The 17279-nt window shown below is 41.0% G+C and overlaps 1 protein-coding gene across 1 annotated transcript in view; it reads right to left on the reverse strand.

Annotated features, from left to right (window-relative positions):
• cacna2d1a (calcium channel, voltage-dependent, alpha 2/delta subunit 1a) overlaps window positions 1-17279 on the reverse strand; it is an 87640-nt gene that overhangs the window by 14089 nt on the left and 56272 nt on the right. The window contains exons 11-31 of the mRNA XM_083999615.1: window positions 14761-14919; window positions 14207-14311; window positions 14024-14102; window positions 13642-13691; window positions 13383-13472; window positions 12678-12740; window positions 11858-11941; window positions 11673-11747; window positions 11012-11083; window positions 10811-10882; window positions 10632-10693; window positions 10152-10228; window positions 6237-6297; window positions 6015-6121; window positions 3938-4022; window positions 3791-3853; window positions 3135-3250; window positions 2955-3026; window positions 2495-2562; window positions 2353-2391; window positions 2169-2240 (exon numbers count right to left, since the gene is read on the reverse strand). Of these exons, the coding sequence (XP_083855741.1) occupies window positions 2169-2240; window positions 2353-2391; window positions 2495-2562; window positions 2955-3026; window positions 3135-3250; window positions 3791-3853; window positions 3938-4022; window positions 6015-6121; window positions 6237-6297; window positions 10152-10228; window positions 10632-10693; window positions 10811-10882; window positions 11012-11083; window positions 11673-11747; window positions 11858-11941; window positions 12678-12740; window positions 13383-13472; window positions 13642-13691; window positions 14024-14102; window positions 14207-14311; window positions 14761-14919 (1671 nt within the window). The remainder of the gene's footprint in view (window positions 1-2168; window positions 2241-2352; window positions 2392-2494; window positions 2563-2954; window positions 3027-3134; window positions 3251-3790; window positions 3854-3937; window positions 4023-6014; window positions 6122-6236; window positions 6298-10151; window positions 10229-10631; window positions 10694-10810; window positions 10883-11011; window positions 11084-11672; window positions 11748-11857; window positions 11942-12677; window positions 12741-13382; window positions 13473-13641; window positions 13692-14023; window positions 14103-14206; window positions 14312-14760; window positions 14920-17279) is intronic.

Raw genomic sequence — 17279 nt, forward strand, 5'->3', positions numbered from 1 at the left:
ACAATTTCAGTAACAAGGGTCCACTGAGAAATGTTTGAACCCTCTGTGTGAGCAAAAAAAAAAACTTTAACTTGCACATTGTGTGTCAGGGACTGAGGATTTCCTCAATATTTCTCATTTACAGAGTGCTTAAACACTTTTATACTTTGGGCTCGCAGCAGTTAAATCTATGTAAAACACATGCACAAAACAGCCAAGAATGTGTAAACATGTGCAGAAAATGTTCACAGTAAATTTATAGACACACACACACAGTAAATCTCCCTCAAACCAGGATGATGGACCTCACTTTAATCTGATTAACACAGTTCACAGCACAACTATAAATTTCTACTCAGAGGAAGTAGTTTGTCTCGGCGTCTAAGAGGTGTGACACCACCGCGTGCACGGGAGTGTTTAAGTACTTGTGTATCCAAGAGGTAATATGTAAAGTTAGTAATATTCATCTGTGTGTTTTTGCTGAAAGATGTGGAGCTGTGCATGCACTTGAATGCATGTTTGTGTCATGTGCACAAACTATCCCTTTCCATGCACTTTGTAAGGTCACCGCTAACAAGCCGTCCTCCACATATCCATTCCTCTTTAGTCCAACAGCCAAAGGATATATAAATCTTCCAATCTATAAGGTAAAGGAAGCCTTCACTCCTTCCCCTGTGCAATAACACAAATAATGAATTAACAGTCACAACCCTGTTGGCTGCAGACTCCCTGAGGGACGTGGAGAAAGAAAAGAGAACGAGCCGGAGTAGAGAAAGACATAAAGCGGCAGAGAAAGCAGAGAAGCTTACAGAGCGAGAGAGAGACTTCGCTCCTGTAGGAAATATGATTGAGGGCACACGGCCTTTTCCAAACAAGGCCTCAGGACCCCGGGTTTTAGTGCCGCTGCCAAACTTCAGAGGGCCACTGATTTATCCAGCGCACACCCAGCCCTGATTAGGAAGGGGCCGAGGCCGCATGAAAAAACATTTACTCAGGCGACAGCAGGGGCCCGCTCTGAGTGTTTAGGATAAGGGCGAAGAGGAGCGGGGAGAAACGAGCGTGCTTACTGTATACTGTAGGTGTTTACACGTGCATCTGTCAGTTACTGGAAAAAATGTGTCACATTTTAGGCATTTGAGAGGCTTCACTGGTTTATTTTAGTTCAGGTTGTTATGGTTGATTCTGAGTTCACAACAGGTGTGAAGGTATTGCCTCAGGTTTGAACATTTAGATTATGAAGTATTTATAGTTGACTTCAATGCAGTAATCAAAACTTTAGAAGTGCTATAACGTCAGTGAGGTGAGTGTTTCATACACAAAAAGGATTTCCACTGAAATTCAATTGAAATTCGACTCAATTGCACTTCATGTACGGGCTTTGCTCTGTTTTCAAGGAGATGGCGCAGTTGTGATCATACATTTGGGCTTGGAACCCTTCCAGTCTGGGAAGTGATAACGTGTGTATGAAAGCTGTTAAAAACACAATATTTACAGAGTTAAAATTAACCCCTAGATTGTCATAAAACACCTAAAATATGAATCAAACAGAGGGGAAACTGTCATGTGGAGCATTTTCCCATGAATTATGGAGCTAATTAGTCCATTATGCCTAAATGTACAGAAGATTTCCATTACTGTTCCTCTGTGTTGAATAAACTGTTAATAATCCTTTTAAATTTCTAATGACGCAACCTTTGGAAAGATGTTTCATCATCCTATTTATAGTCAATAACCCTTCGCTAATGCTGATAGATCTGGTGTAAGTCACTGATGATATCATCTTCTGTGTTGCCAGGTCGTGTGAAACATTTTAAGAGCTGAAATATTATAGACACTTACAACTCAAGATATGATAGGATAACCTTAATTAACTACTTTTTCATATTTATAACTGCTGACCTGCTGGGAGTGTTAGAAACTGTGAGACCCATGAGCACAATAAAGGAATAATAATAAGCAACACAGAAAACTGTTTTTCTTTTTAAATTACAACTTAAACCTGAGCTATAAACCCGAAGTAAATTGTTTGATTGATGCTTCACCTATTAACCTGCTTTAAAATGTGTCTAATTAGATAATAGTGCTACATTTTAGTAGTATACTATGCACTAGGGGTGTTTTATAACTTTATGTAGTATAACATATCTTGAGCTACATTTCTGTGAGTGGTAGTAAAACGCAGCACCTACCTGATCATTATATTGATCTCGATTGGACATCACCAGGAAGCCCCCGTCATCCAGAATGACACAGTCTACGTACTGGAACCACAGAGAGAGAGGAATGAACTGGCGTTGCACTCCCCCCCACGATTCACATCTATAAATAACTGCTGAATTATGAAGCATGAAAATATTCAATTAAAGCTCTTACCACATCGTCTCTCTGACAGCCGCAGATCTCATCATTGCACTGGAAAACACAGTGGAGCGAGCAGAGTGATGAAAGCCACAGTCTGGATCGTGTGCGTGTCCGTGCACACATGTGTGTGTCGTGCGGACAGAAAAATACTCACATTCATCCTCTGCGTCGTGTTGATGAATCTGGCCATCCAGTCACTTTTGTCCAACATCACGCCGACCACTGGGATAAAACACAAAAGCCAGACATCCTACATCATGTTGGACCTCTACGTCAACTTTACTCTCTGAACTTCGAAAACGCAAACTTGGCCACGGATCAGAGGAGACGAGACAACCTGATGTGTGGTTTGTGTGTGTTTGCGTGCATGTGTCAAGGGGAGGGGGAAAATAGACAAACGAGGAGTAGCAGACTTTGAATAAGAGCTGGAGAGTGTGTCAGAAACAACAGAGGCATGAATAGGTTTAAAGCTATAGGGTTGCAAATGTATGTGTGTGTTTATGTGTTAATGTCATAGAGAGCGATTCAATATGAGAAATGATGCGTATAAATGTGTAAATACACTCCCCTCAGTCTCTCTGTGTATGTGTGTGTGTGTGTGTGTGTGTCCTCACCAGCTGGTTTCACTGTGATATCATCAATTTGGAGGTTTACTGCTCTGCTCACCAGGACCGAGTCATCGCTCGCTGCAAGAAGACGGACAACAGAATCACTGTGTGTACTGTATGTTCAAATACATAAATGAAAACACACACACACACATACACATACTCCACATGGTGGCCGTTACTCACCGTTCTCTTTTTGGGGGTAGGGTGTAGGAGTGAAGATGTACACATCATTGTCTAAACTGCGCTTATAGAAACTCGACTCGTACGTCTCTGCTTTTTCTTTCCAGTACATCCCGGCACTGTGAAGGCATTCACACAAAACAACACACACATGGACACAAATGTACAATTTAGCAATTATCTGAGAAACCAAACCATGTCTTAGATACATTTAGCAACTATAGACCCATTCCTAATCACCATGTTTTTTCACGTATGATAATGGCAAGTGCCCCTGACTGACTGTATGACTGATTGTATGTCCACCATTGGTCAGTCAAAAAATGTCATGTGACTGAAAATGACCAGTGAGGAACTCCAACTCAAACTGATTTAACAAACTGTTTCTATACAGTATGTGGGACGTTTACAGTCCTCAGTTTGACCAACTTAGTGCATTTGTTGCTTGATTTTAAGACTTTCTTCAAACAAGATGAGGTATAAACTGTAGCAGCTGATGGATGGAAAGGAATTCAAAAGATCTGGTTCATTAAAAACCATCTCAACCATCTAAGATGTGTTTTTCTTGTCTGACCACATCACGGTTTCTTATCAGGGAAATCCCAAACATTATCTACTCCCTCCCATGCACCTAAATCAACCCACACACAGACACAAACCTTTTGGGGAAGACCCGAGTGATTCCTCCATCAGTGGCAACAAATCTGGCGATGACACCGAACCTGACAAGCAGAGAAGATGAAGCTTTAAAACCACAAATCACAACCACATTTGTGCTGGAAAAAATAAAATTGTGCTCGACTTACTGCATCTCGGTCTGTTTCCAAATCTTGATCAGATCCGAGGTGATGCCGGCATCGAGGAGCAATCTGTTCACCAGCTCCACGTTACCTACATTACACAACAAAAACAACAAAGTTCAGCTTCAATCTTTGAGTAGCATTGAAGCGTTTGAATGCACGATCCTCGATCAGTCAGACATCAGCTCTCCAGAGTGGCTCATCTTAGCAAAAAAAAAAAAGATGTTGTAAATTTGTTGTAGCCAGAAAGCTGCGACGGCAATGTGCCAGAAAATGTAATTCAACAGAGAACCAAACAATAATGTAATAATGTGAGAAAAATGAGAGAAGGAAGGAAAAGAAAAAGGAAACATTTACATCACATTTCAGGCATCCATAATGAATGTCAAATCGAGTTTCAAATGGGAATAAACTTCACTTGATATATTGCTAAATGTTGAAGCCTGTGGAAGGTCCAAATGCAAGCAAACGCAACAAAACAAACAAAACAGAATCCAACTGAGAGAGAAACCTTTTTTTTCTACCACTTTTTAAAAAGAAGAAAAGACTGTGAAGAAAAAGGTTATTATCTCAAAATGTCCTGTGAAACAAAACAGAAACAGACTCGGTCCAATAATGAAACTGACGCAACCAAACCGACTTCCAATGAAATATGTATTTAATTTCGAAAAAGATTAAACAAACGTGTCTGATGCTGGCAAGGTGCGAGGTGTAGGTGCCGGGTTGATATAGGTGTAACAAATTATTTTCTGAGACATCCGACAAGACCACATGACAAACATAACAGGCGATAAAAGCCGTTCGCCCATTTTTTGGGCCGTGTCCGTCCCTTTGAACCCTCCGACGACCCGCTTCAGTCCATTAACGTTGAGGCTCGTCGATACGCCCCCACCACCTCCTCCAACCTTTATGACACACCACACACATCAGAGAAAACAGCTGGTGTAACACTTTATTTCTCCCACCCCACCCCACCCCACCTTCCCTCCGTGTCCAGTGGTTTTCATTAGGGATCCTTTATTGAAGGCAGCCCAGGAATTCCTAATGTACTTCAACTTCTTCGCCACTGCAGTGGCTTAACCAAGTAAAGCGTGTAATGATACTCGAGCTGCCAATAGTCCACATGGACCGTACTCCTCTCCCTCTCTCCCTCGACGCTCCCTATGGACTCCATTAAACTAGCAGGTAATAATGGTGAAAGAAATATTTCAATTGGGTGAAAAGTTTTATTGGCGTGATCATGTGGAGATGTTTGAAGTGAAGTTCTTCAACGCAACGCATCAAATTATACTGCGGGACAAAATAAAGGATTCTTTTATGAATATCTGGGGACCTTTTGTTTTACTCAACAGGCAACAAAAACCGAGCGATGCATATCAATGAGTGTATGCAAGAAATGGCAAGGATGTTAATGCGTTGGTCAGATGTTTGGGAGAAGGTCAACTGGGCCCTGATTTGTGTTTTATTGCTCCGCTCGCGCTCTTGGCTTGACGTGTCCTGCTCTTTCTCACAAACACACAGTAATTGGATGAGGTCGAGCGGCTGTAGGTGGGGTGTGGAAGGAATATTACTGGTGAATATTGTGTGTGTGTGTGTGTGTGTGTGCGGGCGCGCCTGTGTCGCATCTAAGCCGACGCACCTCACACATGTGCACTTAGGCGTGTGATGGTCAGGCTTTTAGAGTTAGCATCAAATGGGTAACACGAACTCAGGGGTTCCACATTACAAAGCTTTGCCTGGTCATGCACAGCAAACCATCCAGCCAGACCTGGGTTTCACTGGAAGGAGAGACCTCTGGGGGGAATGGGTTTCGGTTGGCGCTCCTCCATTAAAATGTTCAATGCACACCTCGATGCCAGGCCAGATGTCTGAGATTCATTCACATATTCATACTACAGCAAACACAGAGAGGCTCAGCAGCTCTTTGAGATGTAAATAGGAGTCTGTAGTGAGAGTGAGGTCCAAGTGCTGCACAGTACATGAAGATCCAGTGTAAAAGCTTTGAATCTTTAATGAAAATGTCACAGCTGATGGCACCAGGAGTGTTTAAGATGGGAAGAGGTAAGTTACTGTAGATACTCACACATGGGGTTGTTAGGAGTCTTTGTGTCGATGTAAGCGTTGAACTCCATGAGGAACTCTGTGTTGTTTTTATTCTTGTCAGGTGTCTTCAAGTCCTTACAGTACTCCCTATGAGAAACAAAAGTCAGTCATAGTGAGCTAATGTAAGAAGAAAAAAAAATGCTATTAAGTCATGTTAAAAAAAATCAGTAAATGAAATTTAATGAACTAAATGTCATCTTACCTCGGTGCGATAAACGTATAGCCGTATTCATCAAACTTGTCCGCGAGCAGGCTTTCAGAAACTAATGAAAAGGTACAAAGTATTATGAGTTTCCCATTTTAGATCAAGATTAATTAATATCAAGCTTAAAGAATCAATTTATACAGATGAAACTGAGCTCCTTTGAATAGAGTGCTAACACCTGTTGAATATTTAACAGTGCACCAGTAAAAGAGAAATCCTACAGGGACCAAAAACTGAAATGAGATTTCATGTCTAGCCAGGAATGAAAAAAAAAGAAATGAAAATCACCATCATAGCTCCATATAATTAGCATTTCTACGCTTTCCTTTTAAAAACAATAAAAAGATATTCAGTTAATATGCAGAGGAGCTTTGTAAAGTGAGTGGCTGGTACTTTAAGACAAAATAGGGAAATTAAAAACCAAACTCATAAAAACGGACTAACTGAAGCTTAAGACAGTTTTACACTGTACAGATATAGAGCTCGGCCTTGCACAAATCAGGTATAAATAAGAAGGACCAGAATAGACTTGGCCAGACATGCCGGGTAAAAATGACCGACAAGGCTCAAAAAACAGGAGGGAGATGAAAGTAAAAGGAATAAAAAAAAATACTTGCCATTTTTCCCTGGAGTGGAAAAAAATCCCAGCAGAGAGAAAGTGAGCGAACAAGAGAATCAGCCCCCGGGGAGGTTAAAGACGAGAGGGAAAAGAAAGGGAAAAAAAGACAGGGTAAAACCACAGGGGTCAAAGGCGACACAATATTTTATTCACAGAGCGAGTCCTGAATAGAAATATTGCATTCCAAACAAAAGGTTTTAGGCCTTTGGATGTAAATGGAGACAGTGCTGATGGAGAGGCTTAAAAATGTGGTCACAAGTGTTTAAAGTGATGATTTAGAAGTTTTCTTAGCATTAATATTAGCATTCTTTCGGTGATACAGTAAATCCGAGGACTTACTGCTCTTCATTGATGTATTCGCATCAGAATATGAACTGAGGAAAAATTAACCGCAGCTCATAACCTTTACGTTCCTTTGACATTCTCCAAAGCGCACTGTGTCGACACTTGATTATACAGTGCGGCAGATTTTCTCATGACGACATGGGCTACTCCTTGTCCTCTTTGGTGTTCACGATTGGGAGATAATTGCCCCCATGTGGTTTTCCTTTGATATTGGGTCACCGCTTGCTAATCCAACAAAGTATCTAGTAATGATGGATAGCAGGGAGATTTTTTAGGGGGGGGAGTGACGACTGCATATATTTCCTCCAGCCTTGCACGCTTTTTCACACTGACGATGACATTCCTGCCAGTTCTGTGAATATTTGGAGTCAGTAAAATATCCACGAAACGCAGCTCAAATTCGCCCAAAGTGTGAATTGGATTTCAGCACGAATCAATCTCGCACACACAGAAACGTGCGAGACGAGAAGTGGTGACGACTTAACAAATGCATGACAAGTAGAGAGGGGAATTGGGACATGATACGTTTCCAAATTGACATTTATATTCGCTGTCTGAAAGAGCATAAAACAGACATGAGTCAAGCTTCAGTTTCAGATAAAAACCGCAAGAGCTTAACAATGTCCTGTGAAGAGTTTGGACTTGGACTGCCACAAACAAGATGAAGATGATGACAAAGCACACAGAAGGACGAGCAGAGGAGATGAAAGTTAGTGTCCTAATAGGGAGCCTGTCTTTCATTAGGAGTTATTTAACAAAGTTGTAAAACTCAAAGTGAGTGGATAACAAAGAAAAGCACCGACTCATGTTTTGGGTGCAGACCTACAGCTCTCCTTTATGGCTTCACCTTTAAATAATGCAAACATCCTGTTCTCTGTTGTTTCTGCTACACTGGGTTCGAGCCAAAACCACATCTGAGGGCCACTGGAACAGGTGGGGGTTAAATACATACATGCGCACACACAGACACACACGCACACACGCGCTCTGTCTGCAACGTGCTGTGTGGGCACGCATCGCATGCGAAGCGCTGCCTCTGGAAGCAGATGCCAGTTTGATTCAGTGAAACACAATCGTCATTATTTATTAGAGAACAACAGATAGTGAGAATGAATGAGTGTTTATGAGTCCATCACCACATTTGATGCACAAAAGTTAGAAGTGATGTTACATCCAAAGTCTGATGGTAATGGTGGTGGTGGTGATGTGAGAGTGAGAACAGGACATGGGTTAAGAGGTAAAGCACAGGAGGAGAATACTTGCCCAAAAATGCTGCAGGGGGTCCAACACAGCAGGAATGGTCAGGAGTTGAGGAGGGGAACAGGAGGAGGGGGGAGGAGGAGGAGGAGGAGGAGGAAACAGGGAGTTGGAAAAGAGAGCACGGAAGGAAAGAAGGTTGCTTAATTCAACTCAAAGTTGAAGTAAGGAGCCAGACGAGGATACACGGGGTGTTTCAGGTAATTTAGGGTGAGTTTGTGTGTGTGTGTATGTGGACACAAGATTGTTACGTTGTGGATTCCAGCTAAAAGTTGAAGTTTTATTAATAAAGTGTGGTTATGGTTACGATTCGAGTGAATTTCCTGGGAAACACATGTAAATCAAGACAATGTGCTCCAGAGGAGACAAACACACTGAAACGTCAAGATGATTTTCTACAGATTCACATGTTTTAACTGAGTAATCACCGAGTGTGTTACGCTTCACTGCTTTAACTACATTCACACAGTATTTTCACAGGCGCATGTTGAGTTTTAGATTGAACACCTATCGTTCAACTAATTTCACTCGCAGGGATTTGGCACAAGCTGAGGATTCATTCTACATTTTGATACCTTTAGTAAATTAAGTCATTAACTGTGTTTAATGATGTTCTTTTAATGTTCGGATCCAGATGTGAAACAAAAAAAACACAGTTGTAGGAACAACTGTGAGAGCACAAGCGGACCGAGTTTTCTTCCTGCTCACAACTGCACTTAATGAAACTCTGCTAGAAAAAAAAAAAGAAAGGTGGTGAAATGTTCACTGTGATGGATTACCATGGTCGAGAAAACTTCAAGCTGCTGCCAACTGATTTTTACAGCTCTGTGATATAAAGAGCAGTCGATTCCTGCCTGTATGGTAGACAGAGTAGTCCGGAAAAAAAAGTACCATGTGCTTCAAAAAGTGGTTGTTATTCATGTCAAGTCAATGGAAATCTATAAATACGTGTTCATTAAATGGATTAATTAGCTGTATAGCCTGGTTTCAGCTACAGAGAGCAGACAGACCGACAGACCTTAAGCAGGGATGGCTCCATCCTAACACACACTATAAAACTGTCCTTTGAGTAACACTATGAGTCAATGACATCTTTTACTAGTGGGAACAGTCAGGACTCAAAAGAGACATGAGACGACAGCGCTGCACATATGGAGCGTCTGATCCAATGTATCCATTCACTAGGCCTGAGCATGGACACACACACACACACGCACACACACACACACACACACACACACACACACACACTTGTGGACAAACACATTCGTACTTACACACACTCACAGGGTGAGGCACTGAGCTCTAAATGAATTGATGAGTACTGTATGTGTGAAAGGCGACACTGGAGCCGCTCGTCCCGCTGTCTGGCGACAAAAAACTTTGAAACGGTACCACAACTGAGGGTGTGTGTGTACGTGTTACCATAGCGATCAAGAGGCGAGGGCATGCAGCGGTGGTGTAGATGGATGTGTGTGTGTGTGTGTGTGTGTGTGTGTGTGTGTGTCTGTGTGTGGGTGGGGGGTGCTGTGAATGATGGATAGGAACCATAAGCTGAGGCACAAGCATTTCTCAGCCTTACATGGAGAACAGTGACTGGACAACGTTAGAGTCGCTTTCCACCCGGTGCTATTTATCTAAAGACTGTAGAGGTGGCACAAGAGGCTCGACCGATTTAAGGTGGAACTTACATTTTGCCTGAGTGATCGTGTCACCGATTGTGGCCCTGATGTAGTGCATACTGTACTCAGGAAGGACCAGGCCCAGGCTGAGAGAGGAGAGACAAACACACACACACATGAACACGTCATTGCAAAATATCAAAACAGTGTAATTTTTCACCTTCTGTTCTACATCTATTTTGTTTTTCCAATAACTTCTGTGAATCTGTATTTCTTTGTTTTGTCACATTCTTTCACAAAATACGCATTGCATTGTCTGAGTCTGAGTAACTGTGTGCACACAATCTTGCTCAACCAAAAACACAAAAACACCTAACCAAATTATAGCAACTTCCTGACCCCTGAAAATTGTTTTATGAGATTATGATGACATTTTTTTTAGAGTCTGCCAACACGAAGCATCTGGAGCTCCTCAATTTCTGGATGTAATTTGGTTTAAAAAAAGGACTTATTCAAATATAATGGAATATCACTTTGTGGCATGTATACCTGTAATCCGTCCCCTTCACTGGTCCATACGCATACAACCTCTGACCCTGGTCCATGTAGCGCTTTGAAGAAAGGAAGGCGGTTTGGTCAGTAAACACAATCGTTTATCAGCAGATTCACTTATTACTGACATACTGTAAACTATGAAACAAAAATAAAAAAAACATTATAATAATTACCTCATCTTGGGATTTCACCAGTGTATTTATTGTGTGACGTCCTTTTTCTCCGTCAATCATTTTTGTGCGCATCTGTTGACCGTTTAGAAAGAAAAAAAAAGTTAAGAATAACCAAATTTGTTATTATGAGAAATTGCACTGCTACTGAGTCTGATTTGAGCTCATGAAATCATACAAGTTGGGGTCATTCATTTTTTCTACCTCCACTTTGATCTCATTCTCTATCTCTGCATCCAGGAAGTCCAGCGTTACAGGTTCATTAAACTTGGCCGTCTACGTGGAAACGCAAGCAATTAGTCAGTCTTACAATTAATCATTTGAGTACAAAGGGGAAAAAGTAAGCAATGAACAGCAGTTACTCATCTTCTCTTTTCAAAAACAGACTGACATTTTGTAGCCTTGAAGAGGAAACAAATTATAGACCAAACTGTTAACTCTTGACTTTTTAATGTTGTGATCATCTGTGACCAATGTGTGTGCGATTCACAAGAAGAGTGCATATCTAAAAGGTCAATGGGAAACACATTGGGATGTTTCGACAAACATCCTGAAGCCATGTGATCAAATTATTTATAAAAAAAAAGAAAGAAGACAGGAACTGAAATGTCAGCCAAGTGATACAAACTGTCATGTTTAAAATGTCATGTGTGATCAAAGCGTGTTGTGTAACATGTAACAGTGGGCTGCTGACAGGTTTGACTGATGCTAATGTGACCCTAATGGGTTTTTAGAAAAATAACTGACCACATTCGTTCACTGAAAATAGGAAACATCCAAATCCAACATAGGAACAGTCCCTGTAAACAAAAAAAAAAGTAATGTTTGGTTGTTTCTTTATCAATCTGCGACAGATTCGGCCTACCAGAGGCTGGAGGTTAGGATGAAGCAGCACATATCCGTTGGGGTCAATGGCAAAGTAGTAACCATTTGGTCCAAACTACAGGAAAAAGAAAGAAAAGAAGGAGATATCTGTGAAAGCAGGGAACAAAATATGACATCTACTGTATCTTCTGTACAGTGTTACTTGTGCTGTGTGTGAGCTCTTACAGTAAACCGAGGTGTGAGTCTCTTGATATCTTCCAGGGAGACATCAACAGCCATGACCCCCAGGATGAGCTGGTTTTGGGATTTCTGAGAGAAAACAATAAGAAAAGGAAAAAAAAAAAAGACAGACAGACGGACAGACAGAGAGAGTCACTGTTAGACCTGTGTATGAGTCTTGTTGTTCTTTCTGGATGAGTCAAGTCCCTCTGTGCACTCTGAATGATTTCAAGGAAATGGAGTGCAACAGAAATCTGGTCAGTCTCATTCCCAAAAGCCTTACAGGCCGCCATGACTCACTGACAAGGCATTTCCAGCCTTGTGTTCGGTCGTATTGGAGGTAAACCCTGAAACCTGCGAGGTAGACATGTAAACTCATCTTGAAGCACTTAGCTACTGGATCATTTGTCTCTCTGATGTGCAGGTTTGATCTCATTTTGATTCCTGCTGCAAGACATCCTAGATTCTCTTCCTGTGGAGGCACGTGGGAGAGCTTCGAGGGGCCTCAGCGTCAACAGAGGATACAAGGAAGAGCCACAAGAAAAGCAGAGGATAAAAGTAAAGGATGGGATGGGATGATAATTGAGAGTATTCATGTTGTATGTTTGTTTTTGTTTTTTTTTTGGTTCTGGCCCACATTATGGAGTGTCACGAAACTGCAGACTCTCATGGGGTCAAAGTGTAAGCCACAGTCAATTTAGTCAGTAAAGTCAGCTGTAAAAAGATGGATGTGAGGGAAGACAGAATGAAAGAATGAATCAAGCAATTTAAAAATGGAAATGTAAAAGAAAAAGGTGGGATTTACATTGACTCGCTTTCTCCCAACCTTTGAGCCTGTGCTGGTTTTGTTGAAGACGGGCAGAGTTCCAGTTATCACCAGGTCGAGCTCCTGGAAGATCAAACACAAAACAAATTGTAAACACATTAAGTATTTAAGCAGTTCACTCGTGTCGGATTCATTTCTCATGGCCTAAATTCACAGAGGACTTAGTGTACTCGCTCTGCATTCACTGTGAGTATAACTGCGAGCTATACGGCTTAGAAATAAGAAGTTACCCTGAACAAAAGGCAGATGCATTTCTGGTGCTGAGGAGGTCAGTACAGTCACAACAGTTGTCAGCGTCTTATCAGCAAACTGATGGCAATATCCAAACCATTTGGCTCAGTTTACCAGTCTGCTTTCTTATCTACACTCTCGCCTAAAAGTTAATCTTGACAGAAGCTTAAGCGCCACTTTAAAAAAAATGGCTCCATGTAGCCTGTTTGAAATGACGGTAATCTGTCCTTTCACAAACACAGGGTTGTAGCGGGGTTGAAGTTGAGTTTACCAGGATGGCCAACAGCAAATGTTTGGCACGACTGGACGAGACTTATCTGAAATTCTTCATCTGACAAAAAACAGATTTCGTTCACGTCTTGTGAATCTCTAAATGTGAATACATATCCCACATTCACAGTTTTAAACCCCCCACATCTGTCTCCCGGTTCTTCATGTCTTCGCTTAAACTTGTGGGAAATGCATGCGACATACCAGTGCATCCAGGTAGACATTGGTCCACTGCACCTGCTTGGCCCTTTTGTCTGCCTTAACCATAGGCCTGCCCAAAACATCCAGGTACTCCTGCAGTAAAAAAAAACACCCAAAAAACAAAAGGAGACCAGTTTTATTTCTCAACCTGCACAGCAGCCATTCAACCACAAGAGGGCGTAATATACATCTGGTTGAGTGAGCCACAGTAGCAGGGATACACAGTTTAAATCAATGTGTGTACAAGAGTGAATGTGTTTACCTGGGTGTTGAGCCTAATGGCGCCTATGGATGGGATCTCATAGTAATAACCTGAGACAGAGAAATAAGTCATCATCTGATTACAACATGTTTAGCAACAATACTCACATTTATCCAGTACCCAAATGTCCAAAAGCTAAAAATATGCTTTCTTGGTAAAAATAACCGGATTTGCCAATAATGGAATTGCACTGATAAGCAAACACTGCTGGCAAACAATTTAAAACAATAATTTCTTTACATTTCAATCATAGTAATCAAATATTTTTTTAACCTCATCCTAGAAAAACAAAACAAAACACACACACACATATATTCACATCAGATTTATGAATGAAGACAATGTGTCATAAGATCAGTGGAGCTCTGATGCACCCTCATACCTTTATTTGCACAGGCCATCCACTGTATTGGTCCCTTGTCGTAGTTGTGTTGACCGACTGAAAATGTGAAGATGCGAACCTGAAAGAGGGGGAAATTAAATGTAGAAATCAATGACTGAATATGATGAAAAACAAAAAGCTTTTGCATTCTTCTATGTGAATATTGTGTGTCGTCGGTCCTACCGTTTGTTTTGGGTTGTATTTTTCAAAGATCTCCTCCGCCCTTTCCTCTCCTCCGTCGGTGAAGAGCATGATGATCTTGTTACAGTTTGCCCTCGACACATTCGTCTGTGGGATACGAAGGCAAATTTGAAAAAAATCTGTTGAACTAAGAGAAATGAATGACAGATCCAGGGCCGAGGAAGTTGCAAAACCGAGAAATATGAGCAGAAGCATGGGGGAAAAAACCTGCACTGTCCAAAACAACCAGAAGAGGTCGACACATACTCACTCTTCCAGGGGGACACAACTGGGACTGAGTTGTCAGTATGTCCAATGTCCCATCTTTTTTTTTTTAAATAATTGAATAAAATGATAAATTAGATAAACAGAAGTGTTAAGTGGATTTAAGTTAAGAAGTGTCACTCTGCATATTTTAGGGGACACTGCTGGGTAAGATAATTAAATGCAACAGACTGCTACATCACCACACCTACACACATCCACACACCCTCCTACATCCCTTATGTTAGCCAGACAGATATATTCCAGCACGCTCTCCCACGCTGACACCTTACCTGTGAGAGCTGGTCAAAGGCCAGCTCGAAGCCGCCTTTGTAGTTGGTGATACCCTTCGCAAGGATGTTCTTAACGGCGTCCTTGAGAATCCTCTTGTTGCGCACGTTGGCCTGAACCAGGTTCTGAAAGCACGCTGCATGTGTGGCCTTTTCATTGAACTGGAGGGGAAGAGGGAAGGAGGGATGATGGGAAGTGGTGGGAAGGCACTTGCACATATTTTCTGTTAAATATGTGGCCTGTTTTCCCTTCGTTGCAGAGTCATGCTATGTCCCTTAAACATATGGGATGTACTTTAAATACAATATGTTAAGAGAGATTAAATGATTCCATTATGAAAGAAAAATAATAACTAACAAAGGAAATAAAATAAATAGATCTGCTTTAGTGAGACTTTCACTTCTTGGTCTTGCTGTTGTAAAAAAAAAATCTGTGTGAAATGAAATCAATTTTAATCAAATCTGCACAAACCGAAGGGATCTATAGGAGCAGAAGGAAGGATTGGCAGGAGAGCAGGTAGGGACGTGAACACAGTGGCATAAGGAGGTAAAAAAAACAAAACAATGTTGATTATGGTGAGGTTATGCCACAGAGACAAATATTAGTGTAACTCCATTTTCACAACTCTACATGTTAAGTATGTTTAGATTAATATTGGTGAATAGTTAATGTGGGGAAACAGATGGAACCCAATCAATTCATGCACACACACATATAAACATACACAGACTCACACCATCTATGGAGGACTGGGATGTGGCTCATTAATACCCAACATCTGTTTTGGCCTTGACTGTACCCCTCCAATTATGGTCATGAAACCCACACACTCTTCGACGTGTGCACTCACAGACACCAGAGGTGTGAGCTGCTCACTTATTTGGGGATCACCAAAAAACTTTGCAGTACAGTAACACAGGCAGCCACAAACAGAAGTCTGGCAACCAGTAAGAACAAGCTTTTAAAAGATTATCCTCATTTTTAAGTGCACTGTCGGAACAATAGTGAGTGTTTATAGGCCCATCAGGCTCAAAATAACAGCTAATTTCACTGGTGCAAGAGGAAATATTTCAGAGATCACTGCAACATATGCCAAACACAGAATAAAGAGTAGAAAAATGTGCCTGAACTAAAAAAGAAATCTATGTTATGAGATTCACACAAAAAACAGGATGTCCAAGGAAAAGATAAAATCTAACAGAACTCGTTCCCATGAGCTATTTTTCTCCATCTACTTGGGTTTATGTTTTTAGAGCGCCAAAGGATGCTGCAGCTCATAATGTCTCTTTCCAACTATTCAACATGTTGGCGGAAGTTTCAGGGCAAATAGCTGCCAAGACATTTGTCCTCTAAACAGAAGCACGCCTCCGCACACGCTAATATAAACCACAGTGAAGCCCAGAACTTCATCTAACTATAATGCACACATCTTAAAATATCACAGACACAGTAATATGGTCTCTCTCTATATATACACACACAGTAAATATACACACTGTATGCTTGTGTACTTGTCCTAACAACAACACTGTCAAGACCCTTTCAGTACAAACACAGATATGTATCCAGACTCAAAGCTTGGATATAAATTATACTAAAAGGGAATTAATTTAGTTTAGAGTTTTAAAGTCAGTGCAGAGCAGGCTTGCTGTAGACAAATTTAGAATAATGTACATTTGTCTACAAACAAGCTTGTTGTTGAACAAATAGAGTGAAAGATGAGTGAATAATAAAGATTTAAATGGAAACTGTCAGTTTTAAATTAGACTTGATGGAAATTTGCTCCAATATTTTTAACTCAATCCAACTCAAGCAGCTGTCTTTGAATATTGGCACTATCATTTGCTTTAAATCAGAACCAAATTACAAACTTCCCCCCAAGAGGATTTCGAGAAGTCTGATGGGACCCAACACAAGTTTAATACTCGTACTCTTATGCAAGTCCTGGTAATGACAATAATTCACTACGATGGCTAATACACTGTGTGTTTGTGAATGAGACACCTCAAAGAAACATAAAAAGGAGGAATAAAAGATTTAGATGTAAAAAGTCCAACTGAAATATAAATGTTCACATCACAGGGAAAAAACTGTCAAAGTCTACAATCACACAAAAACTTACTGGCTGGGTGAATGAATCGGTCAGAACAGCTCCACGCGCACCCATCAGAGCTGTGAGTAGACCCAGTTCCTTTTAATTACAGTTTTATTATGAAAGGCTGCAACAGACTGCACCTTCAAAAAGCTTCAAAATGCTACTGGAAGGTCTACAAATTGAGCTGGATGCCATCAATATCCTTATTACGATGCTGCCTGACTTGATTAAATTCAAAAGCCTTTTCACTTAGTTGATTTGAAAGCTCCAAACAAAAACATAAACCTCTGCGTTATTAAAGGAAGTGAAAGAAAATGTAATTAATGGTTCATTTGGAAAGCAGACTGCAAAATGAATTCATAACCACACTCCCCGCATAAGGAAAGAATAAAGGGATGACAAAGAAGAGATACACACTGTATGGAT

The sequence above is a fragment of the Trachurus trachurus genome (genome assembly GCF_905171665.1).
Source record: "Trachurus trachurus genome assembly, chromosome: 23".
Classification (NCBI taxonomy): domain Eukaryota; kingdom Metazoa; phylum Chordata; class Actinopteri; order Carangiformes; family Carangidae; genus Trachurus; species Trachurus trachurus.